Source organism: Ixodes scapularis, unplaced genomic scaffold, assembly GCF_016920785.2.
Source record: "Ixodes scapularis isolate PalLabHiFi unplaced genomic scaffold, ASM1692078v2 PGA_scaffold6__148_contigs__length_123643588, whole genome shotgun sequence".
NCBI lineage: Eukaryota > Metazoa > Arthropoda > Arachnida > Ixodida > Ixodidae > Ixodes > Ixodes scapularis.
In genome coordinates, this window is record NW_024609881.1 from 108,067,377 (window position 1) to 108,088,001 (window position 20,625).

Consider the following 20,625-nt stretch of genomic DNA (forward strand, 5'->3'; position numbering starts at 1 on the left):
ATATCTGGTTTCAAAATGGCGTCGCGTCCGGGAGACGATATGGACGATATTCGCAAAGTCCTCTTCAAAGAAAAACCACAATACGTAATCGGGACGGCCTGTGAGTAGGACTTGATCTCGCAAACTAACGTGTTTGGAACGCGCTTACAAACGACTTTTTCTGCGGGTGTGACGAGCGGTTTTTGAAAGTCGCTTCGTCAAAGTCGTCCAACTCGAAAGCGAAGGAATAAAAACACAGACGCCCTTACGCTAGAGTGTCTATCCTTTCGCTTTCTAGTTTTCGTGTGGTGTTTCGAATTTTGTTCGTGCACTATACTTGCCGCGCTCTAGGAGGAAGGAAATTTGAAAAGCGATTAAACGGTGCAGGCGGGCTCATAGGAGCTCATGATGGTGATTTAACATCATTGAAAAACGACCGTCAAACGGCCAAAGGTCGCTGCCCTATGTCTGTGGTTTAGCGTGGCCTCCATTGTCCAGGTTCCCAGAAGATGGACGTGGTCGCGGCCAAGGCAGGCATCCGGTTCGAACACGACGTGGAAGTGAGCCTCGCTTCTCTAGAGAAAGGTAGGCATCTTTGTTACTGCGCACTGCAGCGGTGCAAGTAGGCATGTGGCAGAGTTCCAGCAGCCGAGATTCACAAAAAAGCAGCTTCATCACTGCCGTCTGTTGCTCACGCAATTGGAAACATTAGAACCTGTAACGTGTGTGCATTCACCTGCCTGGCAATACTTTTGAGTGTGCTCCTGCCAGCTGAGGCTCACTTAGACATTTTACAGCGACAGCCATTATCGGCAGGGTTTCACGGCGGATCATCGGATGTGTTTCCTGTAGTGTAGTTGTGGCTGTGAAATTCCTACGCTAAGTGTCACTTCACACTGTGATGTCAAATGACATTATAACGCGACATTGTGGTGTCCCTGCATGTTATACCACTACATTATGTTATGGAACAATAGGCAGTTTTCGTAAACCGCTTTCCTTCCTCCGCTAAGCTGTCCTCAACGAAGAGACCGCTACTGCGCCTGCGTGCCGCTAGCCTTGACTGAAGAAACCCAGATCTTGTAGCAGGTTCAGAGAGTGTTGCGGGACGGCAGAAACGATCCACGAAAACTCTCTAATGCATCATGATGTCATGGTTACCCTACAGTATGGCGGCGTGTAGTCTGTGTAGCAGTGTGCTGCGCCTCGGCCCATGTCGTAGTTCATTTACCAGACGCGGCTAGGAACCTGAAAATTTTTTTACGTCTTTGGTGACCTTGTGCCGACGGGTGAGCGTTCATTGCACGTGCGGAATACAGAGCCTGGCAAGGAGTTTCACTCCCTTTACAGAGCTGCATGAGGACCGTCTGCAGAAGCTGCGGGCGGCAGCCGAGAGCCTCAAAGAGGATGAGTGGCGCTACGACCCCATCGAGAAGTTGCTGGGGCTCTAGGGGCCCCCACAGTAACCCTCCGACAGGCCTCCGGGCAGGGCCCCCACAACGAGATCATTGGGAGAAGACAATCTGCACTGCGAGCAGGCATCGAAACATATTTCATAGCAGCATTCTTTTGGGCAAGGACTGCTTGCCCGTCATTTTCTCCTTCATATATTTGTGCGGCCCCTTGCCCTAGGTCATAGTCACATAAGCAAGTGGGTGGAGCTTCCCCCACCGCCGTAAGCCACCTTGACTGTGTGACACCATTGATCATCAGGTTTGCGTACCAGTGGTAGAAGGGTGCCATAACCTGTCGAGTTGGCTCCTACTCCGTCACCACCCGGACAGCTGCAAGCATGGGCCTGGGGAGGTGATTGCTCCACAGGTGCTCGTGCAGCGGAGCCATCTTGGAAGGCTGGAAGCTTCAGCTGAGAAGTTGATGATGTCTCGTGCACAACACGGGCAGATGAGAAGCGTTGAAGAGGAAGCAAAAAGAAGTCAACATTAGCGTGTGCACCGGTGGGCTACACTGGTCGAACTTGCCACCCTGCCCCCACACGTATGTGCAACATGTGCCAGAAACTAGCTGGAGGCAGCATGGGGCAGTGTGGAGCCCACTCGCCTGCCGACGTGTTTCGGCTCTGTACTGCATGATCTCCTTTCCCGCTGGGAGTTTCAAGTGTTTGAGGTACTGCAGCAGGCCATCGAGTCTGGTTGGACGTCACTGCAGAAAGTTTGCCTTGCCCGCAACTTGACATACTCAAATAAAGTCCTTTCCTGGTCTGTGTGGTGCCTGTATACCTCTTGCTAACGGGTAGAAAAGTAATGCCAGCTTCTACAAGCGCATACTGAAACTTTTTTTTTTTTTTTTTTTTTCTGAGGAGAAGTGGAGCACATGATAATTCAGAATGGATGTCATAAGTGTATTCGGATGGCATCCAATCTGGAGCGTGAACTGTGACTAACACTTGATTAGGAAATCTCTCTTTGCGCGGCAAATCTAGGTTCCCTACTAAAGTTGATCAAATTCAGAGTGACGCCCAAGCTTGGAAAAGCTTGCGAAGAAACGCCCACACGGCTCCAAACACTGCACATCCTGTGTTTCGCGACCAAGATGAAGATACATTGTTGGTATAATTTTTTTTTTGTCTTTTTGCTACTTTGTGGAGAGGTCAGAGGATGAGCAAACGTAATGACAAGCCGGACACGGTCAGAACCTATACATAGCTTGCATTGACATCACAACAGCTGCCATTCTAGTGGTTGCGCCGCTAAACTTGTCCCTTCTGCATCATACACCTGGCACAACCGAATTTGTCGGCAATACCGAGCAGGAATGATGTCACGTGCAAGCCGCGTACAAGTTCAAGGTTGCGAAATTTCACCTCGAATACGATATGCGGCTTCCGAGACCGGGACAACCCACGTCCGATAATCGGACCTTCTTAATGAACGGTTCGGGCTGAAGCTGATAGCACGGCTGATTTTCTCCCCAGCCGCCGGCGGCGGCGAGCGAGTGAACAAGTATCGGCCGGCACCCGCAGTGGGGGTCCCCGATCAACCAATACCCCGTAGAAGACAAGGCCTTCGCTTATGACGTCATCGTCGGTGGACCCCGAGACGCGCTGGCGGCGGTGCTGACGCAAGCAAGCAGGCGCTGCGTGGATCTCTAGTGATGACGTTTGGGGGAAAAGGCGCAGGCCTTGACTTCTAGGTTAGTATTGGATCAACCGCGTCGTCTCGTCTTCACCGAGTGCACGCGCCCCTTCGGTGACCTCGTTGCCTATTTTCGCGTATCCTTATCGCAGCCGCGGATTGCCGCGCACCGGTCGAGTACCATATGAAAAAGAGTGGCACACTCTCAATTTCCATGCGCTTGTCTCCTCTAACATCAAATACGTCCCATTTCATCGACCCGCAAGTTCTCCGCTCTCGTTCCATCTCAAGAGCATCGAAACTTTCTCGTTGGCACACGGTAGGGCCGAGCGATCACGTCCATCGTGAGCGTAGCAGACGCTACAAGAGTGACAGCTCCAGGCTTTCAACTTCTCTTTTGAGCACGCGCGCTCGTGCACTGCAAACATCGCTTACTGCAACATGCTCGTGCTTGCTGCTTCGGCGTCGCTCACACGAAACTTTCGCTACGCAAAGTTCGTCTTCGAAATCGAAACTGACAGCGGCGCACGTCGGTTCGCGTCGTCTGCGACTACACGGTTTCGGTTTCAGTGTCTTCGCCCCGTACCGCCACCCTCACGAGTCTATCGCCGCTCCCGTTATTACGACAAAAAAACAATGTCCGGTTCCACGCGTCCGACACGAACGCCGGCGTCGGTCTCGCTAGGAGGAGCGCGCCCGGCCGCATATAATCCGGCTCGCTGACGTCACGAAGTTACCTGACAGGTCCACGTGGCTTCTCCGCGAGCTCCGCAGCCTCTCCTGACACAGCGGCACGGAACAGTCGTTGCACAGACCGGGTTCAGGCGGCCGGGGCAGCTGACGCGAAATCCAGGTAAGTTGGCTCCCGGGACGCCTTTCTGCCGCTGGCAAACGTCTGTCCTCAACATAAACTGCCTCAGATTCTAGAGACGGGATAGCATCCGCTGTACGTGCCGAGAAAGCTTTGCAGACGATGACCGCACGAGACGTCCGGGTCTTCTCGTTCTGCAGGCGGCTTCATTGGTTCAGGAACAGTGTGCTTCTGAATGGCCACGTCGATTTAGCATCCGGCCTCTTCGCCTTGTACTTCGGCAGTCGTCGCCACTTACCAGGATATTATGTCAGGTTAACGAGTTACAACGGGCAATTAGCACGTGTTCGGTGGCCTCGAACACTGCCTTCTTTTATAAAATCACCCCCGGCACAACTACTCGATGAAAGAAGTAAATGTTAACTTCTTTGATGTATCATTTCTCTTGGGGGGGCTTTTTATTTATTGTTTGCTTTATTTATTGCGGCGAAATGAATTCGTAGCTAGGACGCAGAGCAACAGAATGCGGATGCGACTTGGTCAAGCAGCGTGTACAACCGACTAAAGCGAAAAAAAAAAAGTTTCCTTGGTTTAGAATTGTTGCGTAACTCGCGACTAAGGAAAGACAAAAGCCGAATCTTCGGATGGAGCTGGTCACTTCACAAGGCCCGTGTTCTCGCTCGCCACAGTGAGAGGAGGGCGACGTGGACGCTGCAACGTGGAAGCTGCCGGTAGATCGCATTGTTTTCGGGAGGCGCGTCACGGATGAACCCGTCCAACACGTCACGGAAGAAGGGCACCCTCTCCCCGCTGGTGGTAGCGGTCCAGAGATCGGTCGCTTCTTCGCATACTGATCAGGCCTTTGCCGGAACCGCCGGTGATACGGGCCACGCTAGACATCGGACCATGTCACATGGGCCGATCCGTGGGCGAGACAAGACATGGGCCGATTAGGGGCTAGACAAGACATCGGCTATGAGACGATATGGCTAGACAAGGCATGGGTCTATTAGGGGATAAACGTAATTACATTAAAACCACATTCGCAAAAAAAAAAAAAAATTTTTTTTTCTGTGATTGTTTTTTTTTTTAATTGACACGGGTGAGGCCTTTTGGAACGTCCATCAAGTTACAAAAGATAAATCTTGTTTCTCCAGCATTCGATGGCATGGTTTTGTTTCTTATTCACTCGTGCGTGCCCGTGGACTGCCGCGACAAGAGAGCTTTTGGTCCGGCAGTCGAATTTGGCAAGTGACTGCACGCCTGCATTTTTTTGGGGTATATGGTTTCGGTTACAGTTTTCGGTTTGTTTCGCGCGCTTGCTCGTCCGAAAAAACGGGATGAAGCATTCCGCCGTGCGGTGTCCTCCTAATCGCGTGACTCTACCTTTAGCAGGCAACGTGCAGACCTGCGGATTTATATCCAACTTCGCGGAATCGGCGTACAAACGAGATTGTGTACGTGACAATGTGAAAATCTCATTTCCACTATGTTTAGAAACGACACTATTTTTTTTTAAAATTTATTTAGAGGCGTTTTGATTATCGTGGACAACAAGTTTCAAGAGGTACCCGGCGCTATTAAATGTTATCATAAAGTTTACAATTAATTAAATGCCGTCTTTAGTACCTCAATATGCTTCTCTGAATGCTCATGTCGATTCCGTCTAAAATGAGGGGGTCATTTCTTTTCTCTAACAACGCTAAGGATATGACTTTATAAGGTTTAAGACTTTATGATTAATATTTGTGAAAAAGTTTATTTAAAGGGACACTGACAGGGCATTTATGCTCGCCGAGGTTTTTAGTTGTACGTGACATATGAGAGCTCAACTACCCAGAACAAAATTTGCGGCTCGAAATTCGGTTTCTTTCCGCCCGAAAACCGCCGATCAAGAACTGGCCGGTTCGAGTCTCGCTCACTCTCTTTTCCGCGGTCACGGGCCGTTTTCTAAGGTATCGATGCGACCACCAAATTTAATCGAAGTCGTGGGTCACTGAAGGCACACACTCAATATTAAAAATAGAAAAAAATATGAAACCCATTTTTTGTGGCTTCTAAAAAGCTGCAAATACGTTGATTGAAAAAAAAAGTTGCACAAACAACCGGAAGCATTCTGTGCGTGCGTCGATTCGCGTATCGTGGGACTCGCAGGGACGGCGATGGCAGCGGACGACGGGCGTGGGACCACTATTTCAGAACTGTCGTTCGCGGTACTGGCGAATTCTGTCTGCCTTTAAAAGAGAAATTTGGGACTAATCAAAAGAATTGGTATTCATTCCGTACGACACGCCCGACCACCAAACCGATTTGCACGAAGACGTCGCCGAGCCGTCGCTCCCTTCTCGTGGCTGAAGACATCGCTCGCGCAAACGGCAAGCCCGACGTGTCTACATCGAGTTGAATATGCACGCGTACGATTTCTTTACAAGGTGAGAATGTCGCCAATGCATGGTGGATCCCGACTTCGACCCGGGAGTGCTTTTGCTAGAGGAAAATCGGCAGCAAACTTTCCAACTTACAGTTTATCGGCTGACTTGTTACTAAGGAAACAGATCCCTTACTTTCGATGTGCCCCAGTAGCTTAGTGGGAAAGACGTCCTCTTCACACGCCGTAGGACCGGGTTCGATCCTCCGTGAAACTTTATTTTTTTTTTTTTTCATGTTTTTCGATGTCTACATTTTTTTTTTTTTTACCATTATCACTGAAAAAACAAAACAAAAAATAAGAAACAAATGTTGTGGACGACACGTCGCTGAATTCAATGGTATGGGATTTCTTTTTTGACACCTGCGAACTCAATGTAATCACTTTCCACAAAATGCAAGGAGCATATAAATCAGGTAGCGTCCGCTTTCCGAGGTGCCCGTAAATGGTCTACAGGAATTGCAGCCAGCCATTGGTCCCGATCCCGTTGATCTTTCGGAAACTCTGTCGCACAATGCCACTTCTGTTTCGGACGCAGGACATGTGAGCCAGCTCTTCACGCAACATCTTGGGTGTATTCTTTTCGAAGCCGATCAAAATTCACCACGGGCACTCACCACTCATCTCCAACTCCTCAATGTACAATACAACTCATCTTGGAGTACAGAACAACGAGCGGAACATACATAACTGCAAAAGAATCCCACGGCGAACAGTTCCCGTACGCCGCATGTCGTCTGCTACCGGGAAGGAGAAAAAAAAAAAAAAAAAAAAAAAAACACGGTCGGGTGTAGCCACGTGACTTCCGCCACTCGCTCTCTTCTCTCCACTTCTCCGACCTCCGTCGGGTTTCGGTTTCGGTTTCGCGCAGTTGCGTCTTTTGGCTTTATTAAAAAATACGCTACTCTGTTGCAAAATATTAATTGGGTAGTCCTCCGACACCATAATAAAGCGCCTGGCAAAAAATTAAAAAAAAATTTTGGGGGGTGTCAGTGTCCCTTTAAAAGAAATTGAGATAGAATATGTTGCACTTTTTAAACAAACTGCATATCTTTGAAATATAAAAAAAATAAAATAGTATGCTTTTCTAACTTCGTTCATATGTCGTTTAGATGCTAAAAAAATACAAATAGAATAGATATTCTTGGACCGACCACCTTTCAAGTTGCAATAATGCCAAGATTGACACGTTTTTCGGGACGTACGCTCTGCAACACATATGTTCATATATATAAAACATATATGTTTTATATAGAAATCTTTTTTTTTTTAACACAGTTATTTTCAAGTGTTGTAGAAAACAAACTTTGATACACTTCTTTTTAAGTGTTACGAAAACAAATATTGCTACACTTTTATGAAAACAGGCGGTTGGGGAACGGAATGGTGAATAAATAACTTTATGACACTGTCTGTGTCGCAGCCCCGACGGAACCTATTTGGGCATCTAAACAGGGACCCACCAACTAACTAGAGACCGAGGCTCTTTACAAACCTCTATGAAAAAACAGCCAAACAAAGTAAGAATCAACATGTAGGACAAAGACGACACAACCGCATGTTTCAGCTAGCAACGGGTGTCGTCCTCGCCCTTCATGTTTATTCTTTCTTCAATCTTGACAAGCACCAACACGCTCTTCTGTTAATTAAACAAAATAATAGTTTTTTTAGTTTTTTTTTTAGTGAGGATATTTACGCACAGAAGAGAACAAAATAAAACGTGCCGAATTCAACATTTCCAAAAATGCGCACACGCGTTTTTTTTAAAGATATATAAACTGATTTTGCGATGGTCGACATAAAGGACCGACCGTCTGGCGCAATTCTTGCTATTTTGGCTGTTTCTCTTTTCTGGTTGGCTGCGCACAAGCTAGGTCTGTACACCGCCGACGAAGAGTCAGCGCAACGGGAGGTGGTTGGCCCTTGCCGTGGAGCGTGGTGCGTCCGGGAGACCTGTAAATAAATGCGGGCCCAACTATCAAGAATAAGCCTTAGCAACCCAAAATTGTGGGCCTTTATATTTATTTTTCTTCTCGCGCGAAAGCCGCCGGTCAAGAACCGGTTGCGTCCCAAGTCGGATCTTTCTTGACCCAACACCTCTCTTTACCTTTTCCTGTAACGTACGATGACCACTCAGAACGCGGAATAATTGACAAGCATAAGACGCGTTCATTGATAAAACTTTCTAAGTAAATAAAACGTTATTATGATTTTTTTTTTTTTTTTTTAATGACGCAGAAACACCGAGAGTACATTCGTTTCGACCCCCGCACTGAGGAGAGAAAACCCCGCGGCTTTCTAAATCTGCCTCTCTATCAAAATCTGACGACTCCAGCGACGCGTCACGTTGCTCTGTTGCGAAAAAAAAAATAATAATAATACTTGGGTTGCGTTTCGCAACTGCCCATAAATTGCAGCGCTTCGCGTACAAGGAAACAACTACAAAACAATGTTATTCTTCTCGCTGGCGTACTGTGGGCTAGATTGCTGGTGGGTCTGCCAGGTTTACCAGCCGCCATTTTGAAGCCTTCCCCTAGGTCACAGACGTATGTTCTTGCCAATAAAAAAAATCATGAGCCATTCCACTCTAAAGGTGTATGACCGGCGAAACTGTTTGGCACGCGACACAGACGTGACAGAATTTTGAACAAAGGTACGAGCACACTTATTAGCGGCGAGATGTTTTGGTGACGCCCTCCTATGGTTCCCCCTTGTGACGTCATTACCTTGCGAACAACAAGTTCGATGGTGTTTGTAAATAGCATGGTGGAAGCCTGAAATCATTGCGCTCTCAAAGGAACACTGCCAACACCGTCGAAATTAAAGTTCCTTCATTCTTCTTATTTGCGTCGATGGTATACCCTTTCCGACGTCATAGTCAGCTTTTGGGCCAATCGTGAAAGGCCGACCACAGCGACGCTTTCGGTCGCGCACGTCGCCAATAGGAAGTATTCACTGGCGGCCATAGCTGTGTGCGCGACTGCTGAGCGCGTGCTGATGGCGAGCTTCCACAGTTCTTTTGTAACGTGCATTCTGCACCCTCAAGATTGCTGGTCTTAGCAGCCTATTAATGTGGGCTCGTTCTGAGCATGCGCTCTAGACAGCACCCACAAAAATGGTGCCCAGTGAATACTCCTTATTGTCTTGATCGGTGGTCACCGTGACGAAAGGATACACACACACATTTATTGTTATCTCGATCGGTGGTCATTATTTCTCTTGATCGGTGGATCATTTGGTCGATATGGTGGTGACGATGTCCTTGTGGTAGCCATGGTACACACTGATCGGCTCGGGTACAACCTTGAGCACGTTCTTAGCCAGAGTAAAATCTATGCACGACCGGTGGTGAGTGGTGGGGTTTGCGCAATTTGTGTGGCAGATGAAACCAAAGCAATCCAACACAAATTGCGTTAACCACTTCTTGAACGGTCTCGAGACGTCGCCGCACGTGCCGGCGTCTGTAGCAGGAAGCAGTAACTGTTCTAAAGCAAAAAGCCTAAAACAGATGGCATCTTGCACGAGCGTTCGTCAACGCTTTATTTTGGTTATTTACTTCGAATCTTTCATACAGGGAAGGCGTGCGCGTGCGGCGGTGCGAGCGCAGAGTTTTTGGTCTCGCACATGAAAAATCCACTGAACCCTAGCCATAAACAGCTTCGCTGTAAAATAAAATTGCAGCTGTATTTTGATCTCTCGGTCAAACCGTCATACGCTGTAAAATAAAATTGCAGCTGTATTGTCCATTCCAGGCCTCCCTGACACGTGCCGCTGCGTCTTTACCAAGCATCACCTCGTCGTCCTCTCCTACCTGTTTTCTTTCATGTGTTTTGCTGCTTCCGAAAGCTTGTGCCACTTTTTCTTGCGCCGGTGTTTGGCAGGCGCGCACAACTCTGATACCATCTTGTTTTTCTCGGCTCTGTTCGTCTATACAAGCCATTACTAGTGCGTCCAGTGCGAGCCATGTATTCGAATACATGGCTCACAGGTCTGCGTTGAAAGAAAGGACAATACCAAAAATCCTAACGCTTTTTTGTTTTGTTGTTTCAGAATGCAGGTTTATTTGGCAGTGCTGCTACTAGCCGCCACGGCGGTGCTAGGAGATGATGCGAGCACACCCGCACCGCCGACTGGCAATCAGCAACAGCAGCAGCAACAACAGCAACAGCAGTTTTACCAGCCGCCCGACCCAGGTGAATGAGGAGCCGTGTGCTTCGTGACGGGCACGCGTTCTTCTGTCAGTGTCTGCGCGACAGGTGGGGCTCACACAGGAGATGGTTCTCGAGATGCACTCATATGACTGGGCCCGCGCAAAAGAGCCTGCCCGCAATAAATCCTCTCGCCCCCAACAGAGCTCGAGAGTGAAGGGCAGAAAGACGTGAATAGGTTGCCGCACAGAGCATCAGCAAGGAAGGGGTAGAGAGGGACCCTGACTGGAAAGCAGGGCGCGCTGTCTTTCATCATCAAAGACCGAGGCAGCACACGGGGGCGGGGTCATATGGTCCAGAGCAGCGAAAGGGAAACTGGCTGTTTACCGAGACCATAAAGTCCTTCAATTCGTTTTTGAAACGCGTTTTACAGGGGAGGCTGTGTAGCAAAAAGGCCGACACAGAAAAGCGACACTGAATTGACGTCATCGGCGTCGCGTGACGTGGCATATGTTGTGTGTGGTGCGCTACGTGATCACGTCACGTGGCCCACGTGACGTCATGTGCAGCATCAGTCTACGAGTCTCGGTATAAACACGATTGCACCGACGTTACGATAATTTTGTCAGGGACAGTACCGGCCTAGGGGGTGGGCGATCTAGACGGTCGCACAGGATACCATCAATGGAGAAGCGCCGCCGCGCCCCCTATTGATTTTTAAAAAAAAATTTATTTGAGCACAGCGCACGACACGATGTTATGTGCTCGATCGCCGTTCGTTTTCGGAATGCGGTTCTTGGCTGACAAAACGTTCGCGTGTTGGACCACAACTCACACGTTTACTAAGCGAAGTCGCATTCAGTAGATATGGGCGTACACAAAATGAGGGAGGCAAACGCCTGGGCCAGGGCACTTGATGGTGTAAGGCCGGTCCTGATCAGAGATGACCAAAACAGGCATATGTTTTTATTGCTCAGCAATGTACAAAGATAGTGGGGTCTCGTGACAATATATATATATATATATATATTTTCTTTTTGCCTTTCGCGGCGAGGTCGAAATAAAGATCACGACAGTTATTAGAGTACGCTAACAGAAATTAGCACGGAGACAACCTAAAGCAGTGCGCGCTTGCTGTCCCCCCGGCGTGTGAACAGAGCTGGTGAAGACGCACCTGCAGAAGCTGTTCGATGAGCAGCTGGACACGGACAAGGACCAGTACGCGACAGCGGCCGAGCTCAAGGCCTACCTGAAGAAGTTCCACAGCCGCCTGATCGACGACAGCATCGACAAGCAGTGGCTCTACTTCGACAAGGACATGGAGGAGAAGCAGCCGGGAGTCAAGGTCCTCAAGTGGGACACCTACCGCAAGCTCTCCTTCCCCGACAAAGGTGCGCTCAAAGCTGACCATTCCAATAATCGATCATCGAAAAAAAAAAAAAAGGCTTGAGGTACATTTAAGCATGTCTTATGAGTTGTGAATGCGAAAGCATGCAAGCCGCCCGTCCGCTCCCTCTGTCGTCTGCTCGTCCACTCCCTTTGTCGTCTGCTGCGTACTAGCGCGCGCGCGCTACGCGCGCTTCGGCAACTTGGAGGCCATGGCACAGCGGCGAATGGGAGCCCCGTCGACGCGCGCCAGCCAATGAAACTGAAGGTGATCGCGGAAACTAGGAGCCGTTTTCGCGCTTCAAACTAATGACGTCAGGTTGCTCCGTGAAAAAGTTAATGCTTTCGCATTAAAAAAAAAAAAAGTGCAGACAAGCTGGTGCATATTGAACATAATAATAAACCCTAAGTGGTTTTTAGGCCAGGTGGCGCAAGCTACCGCCCGTTATAAAGCGAACAGCCGTTACCATGCGTCCATCAATATTTAGAGCAGTAAGAAAATGACAGACGCATTGTCCATCCCCTTTTTTCTCTTGAACCACTTGAACCTCTAGCGTACATTATAATAACTCTATGGGAAACGGCCCATAGAAGCCTACCGCAGCGCCGTGACCGGATTGTGTACTCGTCTGCTTGCGCGTACCCCCGATTTGCAACAGATGGCGCTGCGGCGAGAGGAAAAAAATCGGAATTCGGATTTGCATGGAACTTTATGGGAGAGTGCGCAAAATAAACCGAGAGCACGACAGTCCTTCATTGAAAATCCACGAGAAACCATCTCCGTCAGTTTAGCCGGTCGCCACCGGTCGCCAACCTAGAATGAGAGTTCGCGGTGCTCCACATAGATGGCGCCACAGAAAAAGAGAAACCCGAGGGGGACACAATCTGGTCGCTTATTTCGCTCTCGTTTCCCCATCTGTCTATCTTACACCCTGGTCTTGGGGTTTACTATCATGTCCAATAATCGTTTGCTGCGTGCACGCTGCCATCTTTAATCTAGTGGGCTGTAAAACGCGCGCGGAGCATGCGCAGCCCGTCTTTTTTTGCACAATATCAGACGGCGCGCACGCGTCCAAAGGGGGTTTGTTTCAGGTGATGGATCATGGAAAGACAGCAGTCTTCATAATCTGCTGAGCAATCGTGCACGTCAGTCGACGACGTCGAAATTGACAAAGTACCAATAAAACGGATTAGGCATTGTCAGAATTCATGTAAAAAAGTCGTGAAACTTTTTTTTTTTTAAAGTTCTTGTAATTTTAGTTTTTTATTATATACATGATTTTTCACGAAACACCGGCAAATTCGGTTTTGCGAAAGCTATTACGCATCGTACACACACGCACGCACAAAATGGGTTGATATCTTTTGGTCCCTGTCCAGGGGCCTGTATGGAAAAGTTAATAAAGAACGGAAAAATTAAGTCATCCGAAGTCATCCTTATTTTCGAGTAATAACTTATTTCATTAGTCTAAGCTCAATATAACAGACCTGGTTACAACAGACATTTGGATATAACATACCGATTTGTGAAGTTCGGTTGGTTTTCCTCTGTGCGCCATTGACTCAACTTCATATCTGCATACAACATACTCCTTTTACAACAGACCAAAATCTTGGTCAAAACCAAGGTCTGTTATAACGAGCTTAGACTGTATTGAATTTAAGGGCCTGGTTTCAATTAGAAACTTGCTGGGCATCATAGAATATGACTACCAATTCCAGAAAAATGTAAAGCTCCTGCATCACGACGTTTAAAAAAAGTATCGGAGCGCACCTTTGCGTCAGCGGTCCTGCTCTCCGCGGTCGAGGCCCAGAACGCACGCGTACCACGCTTTCTTTCTTCCTACAAGGGAGGCAAAGCTGTAATACTCCGCTGTAGTAGTACGGTTGTACCAATATTTTGTTCGGTGTAGCCGTAGCTGCGAGCCTTGGCCACGTGGGGCAGGACCGTTGGCGCAAAGATGCGCTCTGTTAAAAAAAAAAAAAAAAAAAAAAAACTGAAGTTAGAAACGCGTCGAAATTAAGTACTCTTTTTCGGAACTTTGTTAAATATGCCCACGCCTTACATCTTTCTGGAAATGACGCCCATCAAGTTTTTAATTAAGATCATGCTCTTAAATTTAATAATAAAAATTAATTACTCGAAAATAATTACTTCATTATTCCGACATATATTATATTTCCTAATAATGCCCCTAATTTTTTTTAATGCGGTGCGTAATTGATTTATTAACAGATAAAGCAGTTCAGGTTTTCCCAGGGAGCTTCCTCCTCAGTTCTTCAATTACGTCATTATGAGTAACCAATAGGAAAGCTTTGTTGCGTGCGCAAGATGAGACGTAGACCAGGCTATCGAGATGGTAAAATGACCAACCTCCTTGAGCTCCTGGAATGCCGACATTGTACATTATCTGCTCCACAGTACAAAGAAGCTACGTGCCAAATATACACGAGACGAATACAAACTTCAATTAATCAAGTGGTTATTGGGGAAACTGGTAATTTCCGTTGAAAGCCTCACAAAACCCTTTCAGCCTCCAGACAGATCTAACCATAGCACCTTGGCAAGGCCCCAATGATTTACGCCGCAGAATTTATATGAGCGCTAGGTTTGTGGACAGGAGTTCTAAAAATGAGCGAGGTGTCTCTTCGAAGAACCTGCGGTGGTTGCAAGCTGTTCGCCTCCAAGATATTCAGGCAGTTCATGTGCTCGTCGGAAAATCGCGGAGGCCAGTCGGTCGCTCTACAGCCTCCCGGTCTCTTTTTACTCCTTGAAGAGTATGATCTCTTTATACTCATCTGTATACTAGTGTGAAAACTGTTCTAGTTTACAAACAGTGTTTCACCGAAGGCTTGCAAACGACATGGCGAACAGTGAATGGCGAACAGCCGCGCCGGAGGTCGCTCAAAAAGCGCGCGAAACCACCATTTACGTGTTCGGCGCCAACCAAGGTCACGCTAGATGGCAAAGCGTTCGTACGTCGTCTGTTGGCACGAGTCAACCATCACAGTACGCTTGACCCAGTGCATCAGCGTCGTAACGTCTTCGCTTTCCTCCTGTGCTATGTCACCGGAGTCTGCCATATTGGAGAGCTATCCGGAAAATGGTCTTTCAACATGGCGGAATCTCGCTTGCGTGATGGCGCCTGCGCAGTATGGACGGTATCGTTGTCGCAGTGCAAAACGTACGCGATCCTCTTAAACTTGCACCAACTTTGCGCGACGTAAAGATAGTAAGAAAATGCATATGGTACGTTTCCTACTTTCGACGTGGAGGGTACTCTCGGCAACAATATCAAAGGGAACAAACAGCTCATCTTCTTTCGAGTTTCATGGCTCAAAGCGATCAAAGTCTGTTCCCGTCCGCGGTGACCACGTTTACATGCAAGTATCAATAGACGAGCCGCCGCCTTCCTGCGTGCCCGCATTTATTTGTTTATTTTTAGCGGCCACTTGAAAACAAATATAAATTGACCTGCGTATCTGAAAAAAAGTAAAAAATAAATAAATATATATTTAGATAGGAAGGGCATCCGTGTTTTCCCAGGGTGTAACCAGCCTGGACCACACCACGGTTGCGTCGGGAACGTTCGGTAGTAAATATAGGCGGGGGTCAATAAAATAATTTGAATTAAAGAGTTGTGAAATAAGTAAAATCAATGGCCAGGTGGCGCAGGTCTTCGTCGCGTCTTTTCTCAATTTCAACCCCCCCCCCCCTCCCTTCTTTCCCCCTCCACTTTTCCTATCTAAAATGTTTGGACTGAACATGAGAAGAGCCGAGAAACAGATAAAACAAAACAATGTCCAGTGCAATATTTTTTATTTTTATTATTTTTTTGTGCTTAGAATTAGACGAGGCAAGTTGCTTATTGCTGAGAATTCGAGCCTTTTAAAATTGTATTTAGTTAATAATTTGGTAGTTTCGCGGCGATTAATAAATCCATCCGTGGTACATAAGGGTTTTTTTTACATACGGGGAGGGGAAGGTGGAGAGGGGGGGGAGCACTGAAGCTTCATTAGCTTGCTCCACGTAATAAATTGACTTGAGGTCATACAAATTCATTGTGTCAAGAATATTTCCATGTCGCCTAGTGAAACCAAACTAATTTGGACAATTTTATGTACATGCCAGCAGATGATAGACGATTCAGCATTTCTTTTGAGATAATACAAACAGAAACTGGATAGTCCAGATGATTGCTGTTGCGATACAGAACACGCTTCTTAAGAGGAAAAGGTGGTGTCGTGGCACCCTTTCCAGCTTTCTAGCGGTACAAGGTGCCTCAAAGTTTGCGGTATTTTAGGCCGAAGTTCTGCAGCCACTGTAGACCTAAATTCGGCAGCCTCAAATTTGGGGCCATTGTAGACCGAAGTGTACAGCCATTGTACACCAGAGTTCTGCAGCCTTGAACTTTGTGCCATTGTAGACGGAAGTTCTGCAGCCCAGAACTTTGGGCCATTCTAGACCAAAGTTCTGCAGCCATTGTAGACTAAAGTTCTGCAGCCTTGAACTTGGGGCCATTGTAGACCAAAGTTCTCCAGCCTTGAACTTTGGGTCACTGTCAACCAAAGTACTGCAGTCTAGAACCTTGGGCAATTGTAGACTGAAGTTCTACAGACACTGAAGACCTGTTGTCTATGGTGGCTGCTACTGAGGGTCGTGTTCGCTCTAGTGACTCAAGAACGCACGTTTTGCATGCAGACCTGGAGGAGAAGGGGGAAGATGGAGCCACCGGCCGCCAGATGCTAGAGCGCACAGAGCGCCGCTGGAAGCTGGCCGACGCGGACGGCGACGGTGCCCTGGACAAGTCCGAGTTCAAGAGCTTCCTGCATCCGGAGGAGGATGACCGCGTGCGCCACGTGGTGGTGCTCGAGGCCACCGAGATGATGGACTCTGACAAGAGTGGGGAGGTTTCCTTCGAGGAGTACATGCAGCATCTGCGTAAGGTCTCTGGGCCGGAGAAGGACAAGGACAAGGACTGGTCACAGGTGGGTCGTCCTTGCCCAACATCTGCTAGATAACAGGGCCTTAGAGTGTTCAATTTTTGACATCACCAAACGGAGGTGAGTGTGGAGCACAGACCGGAGACTAGTGCTGCATTGGCATTTGGCTGGGACTCGAGCTTCAGTCAGCAAGGACACGAGTGTCATCCAAATGCTGACACAGCACTCGTGTCCAATCCATGCTGGCCTCTGGTGGATGACATAGAAAGTACTACATCCTTATCTAAAAGGTGTTGAAGGAAAGTGTTCCTTGCTGGCACCCTTTCCCACAAGGTGTGCGAGCAGAGGAAATCGTGGCGTTCCGACCGTTCTGATTGCACGGATCCGACCCAGAGATGAGACGCCCATTGAGGCCGACTACTAACTTCTCGCCATATAAACATACACACAACATGATTACCTATCCGACCCGTCAAGGAAATCATTGTGGTTCCCTTGCGAATTGAATCAATTATTTTGAGGCATAGTATTACCAATCTGCCCACAGCTTTGTTTAGACTCAAAGAAAGCCGGGAGTGGACATGAGACTGTGCTGGCATTGTGCTAGTAAAGTTCTGCAGTATCGTCTGCAGTTCAGCGAAGGGAAGTAGCCCCTTTCAACGACCCATTACTGTAGTTGCTGCTGCTAACTCGAAGGAGCCAGTGACTAATTATTTTTTGCATCCGTCTCGAGTCTGCGATGCCACACGGGACACGAGAAAAGATAGGCTGATGGGAAAATGTGCCTTCCCCGAGCTGCAGGCCCAGCAAAGCCACTTCTCCACCTACCTGGACAAGGACAAGGACGGTGCCCTGAACATGGACGAGATGAGGGACTGGGTGCTGCCCAGCCACGACCGGGAAGAAGGCGAGGCCTGGAGGCTCATCTCTGTCGGGGACATTAACCAGGACACTAAGCTGACCAGGGAGGAACTGGCTGCTGCCCCAGACTACTTCATGGGCATCCTGCCCCACGAGTTCTGGCAGCAGCAGGGACATGCCGGCGGCGTCAAGCACGACGAGTTCTAGGCCTTCCCGGCAGCTAGGACCTTCCGAGCGAGGCATGCAGGCCTTTGATGGTGGCTGGCTTGTGCACCTTGCTCTATCTCCAGAAAGACTCCATTTTGTGTCGCATGCGTGCGATACATTTTTCACCCATCACCGTTTTGGGTTGTACGTTTTTTTATGAGTTTTCGACGAGTGCCTCACTTCTGGGATCTATGCAATCTATGTAATTTGGCAAGTTTTTGTTTCGATGATTGAACAAACATTTTTGCTGTTGTACTGACCACGCGGTACATATTTTGCGACGATTCGCCATTAAGTTATTTTTAAAGAAGCCTGCACGATACTCGACGCCATCCCGTCCAGTTGAGGCACTAGCCGTTTGTGTGTGGTCACACCGGCATAATTTATTTCACCGCCCACATCGTTTTGATGTCTTTCTTTCATATAAAAGACCAATAAAATGTCTGCCCACATTTGAGCTTTGTCTGCTGCTGTTCAACAAAGTGCTCTGCAACATTCAGTTTCAAATGGTAAGTTCCGTTGTTTCCCTTGTCTTCAGACCTTTACAAGGAGTACCTGCTCGGGATCACACCAAAGAAATTAACATTCCTGATATTGACTTTTTCAAAACATTCCGCATTACCAAAAAGTCCAGGGTGAGTACCTCTCCCAAAAGATTGCCCATCTGTAGGGTGAAAAATACCGAAACCTAAACTGCCCCGCCAGATTCATTGTCGTGTCGACCAGCACTTGCTCCACCAGCCATGCTTTCAGATTAAAGAGAACATTCTGGGATCACAAAGTGGGTAGGTAAGAGGGCAATGCCAGGTCACGCCTCCAACAAGACCAGCATAGTACCTTGTTTTACATCAATTGCAGCGTAGGAATAAATGCAGCGACAAGCAAAATAATTTATTGTTACAAACGACATTCCAAGATTTCTTATTTACCATTTCATACATCAGCCCGCTGTAAAGTCAAAATTTAGAAAATAGTGTTGGAAATTCTGAACGGTACTCTTTGGGATTTTCGTGTAAACTTGGTACTAATATAGTAATGGGTACCAGTATATAAAATCCTAGTTCTACACAAGCGTGTGATATGCTCTTGCCATCTTTATTGCTAATTGCCACTTGCAGTAGTGCACACACAAGGGAGCATGCGCCTATTTGCACACACCACTGTGTCGGGTGGAAGGTTGTGGCGCAAAGTCGACGGCAATAGAGGCATGCGGTCTGCAGGCCTTTCATGTTTGCTCTTGGCTAGGTGATGAAAGCTGCTCATTCGCGTGCCTGCTGCTGCATGATACGGCATGGCACCATGCGTGGCGTGTGGGCTGCTGATGCAAGTGAAACGTAAGTAGCCAGTGCTGCAGCCACTTGTAAGGAGGTCACTTCTACATGGATTGAGAAAGCAACTTAAAGGGGTCAAGAAACACTTTTCCAAATTTTTCCTGTTTAGCTTCCCTCATCAACTCAAAAATCGCGCATTCTACCAAACAGTTCAAGAAGACGGAAAGTGGGGAGTCCCCTCTTGCTCGGACTCTCGTTTGTGTGGCTGGACACAGCCATTCTCCCCCTAAAAGATTAGCCCGTCGCTCAAAATTCAGACAAAAGTTGCTTTCCCCACACCGTTCACCTCGAAGCTGACAGTGCTGAGGAAGCTACGTGCTCGTTGGGCCAGCCACACTTTTGCCACGTGATCACTCTCTTTCGCGCGTACCGACGTGCAGAGAATGAGGTCAGGTGATGAAAGGGAGGCGGCTGATCGGTCCGGCAAGCGCGTAGCTTCCACCACAATGTCAGCTTTGGGGTGAAGGGAATAACTGAGATCCGGTGTCGTGTGGCGTGCGTTTGGGCCCGGTGACGCGCTGCGGGGACTGCGGATGTATCACAGTAAAAAGCCAGAGAGCTTACGAAGGGAAGGAGGTACAAAATATTCCACCGTGTTTTCAAATTTTCGTACCGAAAGTCAGGCTTTTGACTTTCTACCTTTTTTCTTTTGGCCCGCTGAACAATGTGCTATTAGTAATATCCAAATATAAATTGATTTAATCCAGCCCAAAATTCGTTTTATGGGCCCTTTAAGTAAAAAGATCAATAGTCATTCCACCCTGTGATGGTGGATAACCAGCGAAGCTGTTTAGCACACGACACAGACCCGCCCTGAGAAGCTGGAGGAAACTAGACACGTGTGACGGGACTGCCACCCGGTGGAAAGTAGACATGCGCGACGGGACCACTACCCCGGGAGAGCAGAAGGAAAAAAACTGGGCACGCAAGCGGCTTGGAACGACGACACAGAGAAGGCGGTGCGAGCGTAGACATGGCCGACGCGGGTCCCACAGCGGCATATCTTTGAGAAACCTTCAATATCTACTTGAAAGTCAACTGATCTTCATAATGGTGCCTATTGAGAAGTAATCCACTGAATAGACCCATTGCTAAATTACCCAAGCATCAAGGAGAATGCAGGGAATGTGTAGCACACGCTGCACGTGCTGGCGTCTGCAGCGGCAACCGTTCTAAAGTAAAAGCCTAAAATGAATGGCATTTAGCATGTGCGTTCGTCAATGTTTTATTTCCGTTATTTACTTCGAATCTTTAATATGTGGAAGGCATGCGCGTGAGGTGCATGCGGCAGCAAGAGTGAAAAATGTTTAGTCACTGCTCACAAAAAATTCCCAGAACCCTAGCCATAAACAGCTTCGCAATAAAAAAAGATAGCTCTCTAGAATTGTAAGAAGTGAGAGAATGCAGGCAAGCTGGTTCGGAAATGACACACTTGCAA

At 47.9% G+C, this 20,625-nt stretch overlaps 2 protein-coding genes across 4 annotated transcripts; both read left to right on the plus strand.

Annotated features, from left to right (window-relative positions):
- On the plus strand, positions 1-2,198 carry LOC115326499 (anaphase-promoting complex subunit 16). The gene is made up of 3 exons (XM_029987396.3): positions 1-100; positions 478-564; positions 1,330-2,198. The coding sequence occupies exons 1-3, from the start codon at positions 16-18 to the stop codon at positions 1,428-1,430; spliced, it is 273 nt and encodes a 90-aa protein (XP_029843256.1). The 5' UTR covers positions 1-15; the 3' UTR covers positions 1,431-2,198.
- Positions 2,199-3,732: 1,534 nt separating this feature from the next.
- On the plus strand, positions 3,733-18,313 carry LOC8050866 (calumenin-A). Of its 3 annotated transcripts, none has more exons than XM_002434505.4 (5): positions 3,733-3,924; positions 10,361-10,503; positions 11,616-11,849; positions 16,547-16,833; positions 17,590-18,313. In XM_002434505.4, exons 2-5 carry the CDS (start codon positions 10,362-10,364, stop codon positions 17,854-17,856), a joined length of 930 nt encoding a protein of 309 aa, XP_002434550.3. In that variant the 5' UTR covers positions 3,733-3,924; position 10,361; the 3' UTR covers positions 17,857-18,313. The 3 variants fall into 3 exon arrangements, with proteins under 3 accessions (XP_002434550.3, XP_029843250.2, XP_029843251.2); XM_029987390.4 differs by lacking the exon at positions 3,733-3,924 and adding an exon at positions 4,538-4,613; XM_029987391.3 differs by lacking the exon at positions 3,733-3,924 and adding an exon at positions 5,139-5,160.
- Positions 18,314-20,625: the final 2,312 nt, after the last annotated feature.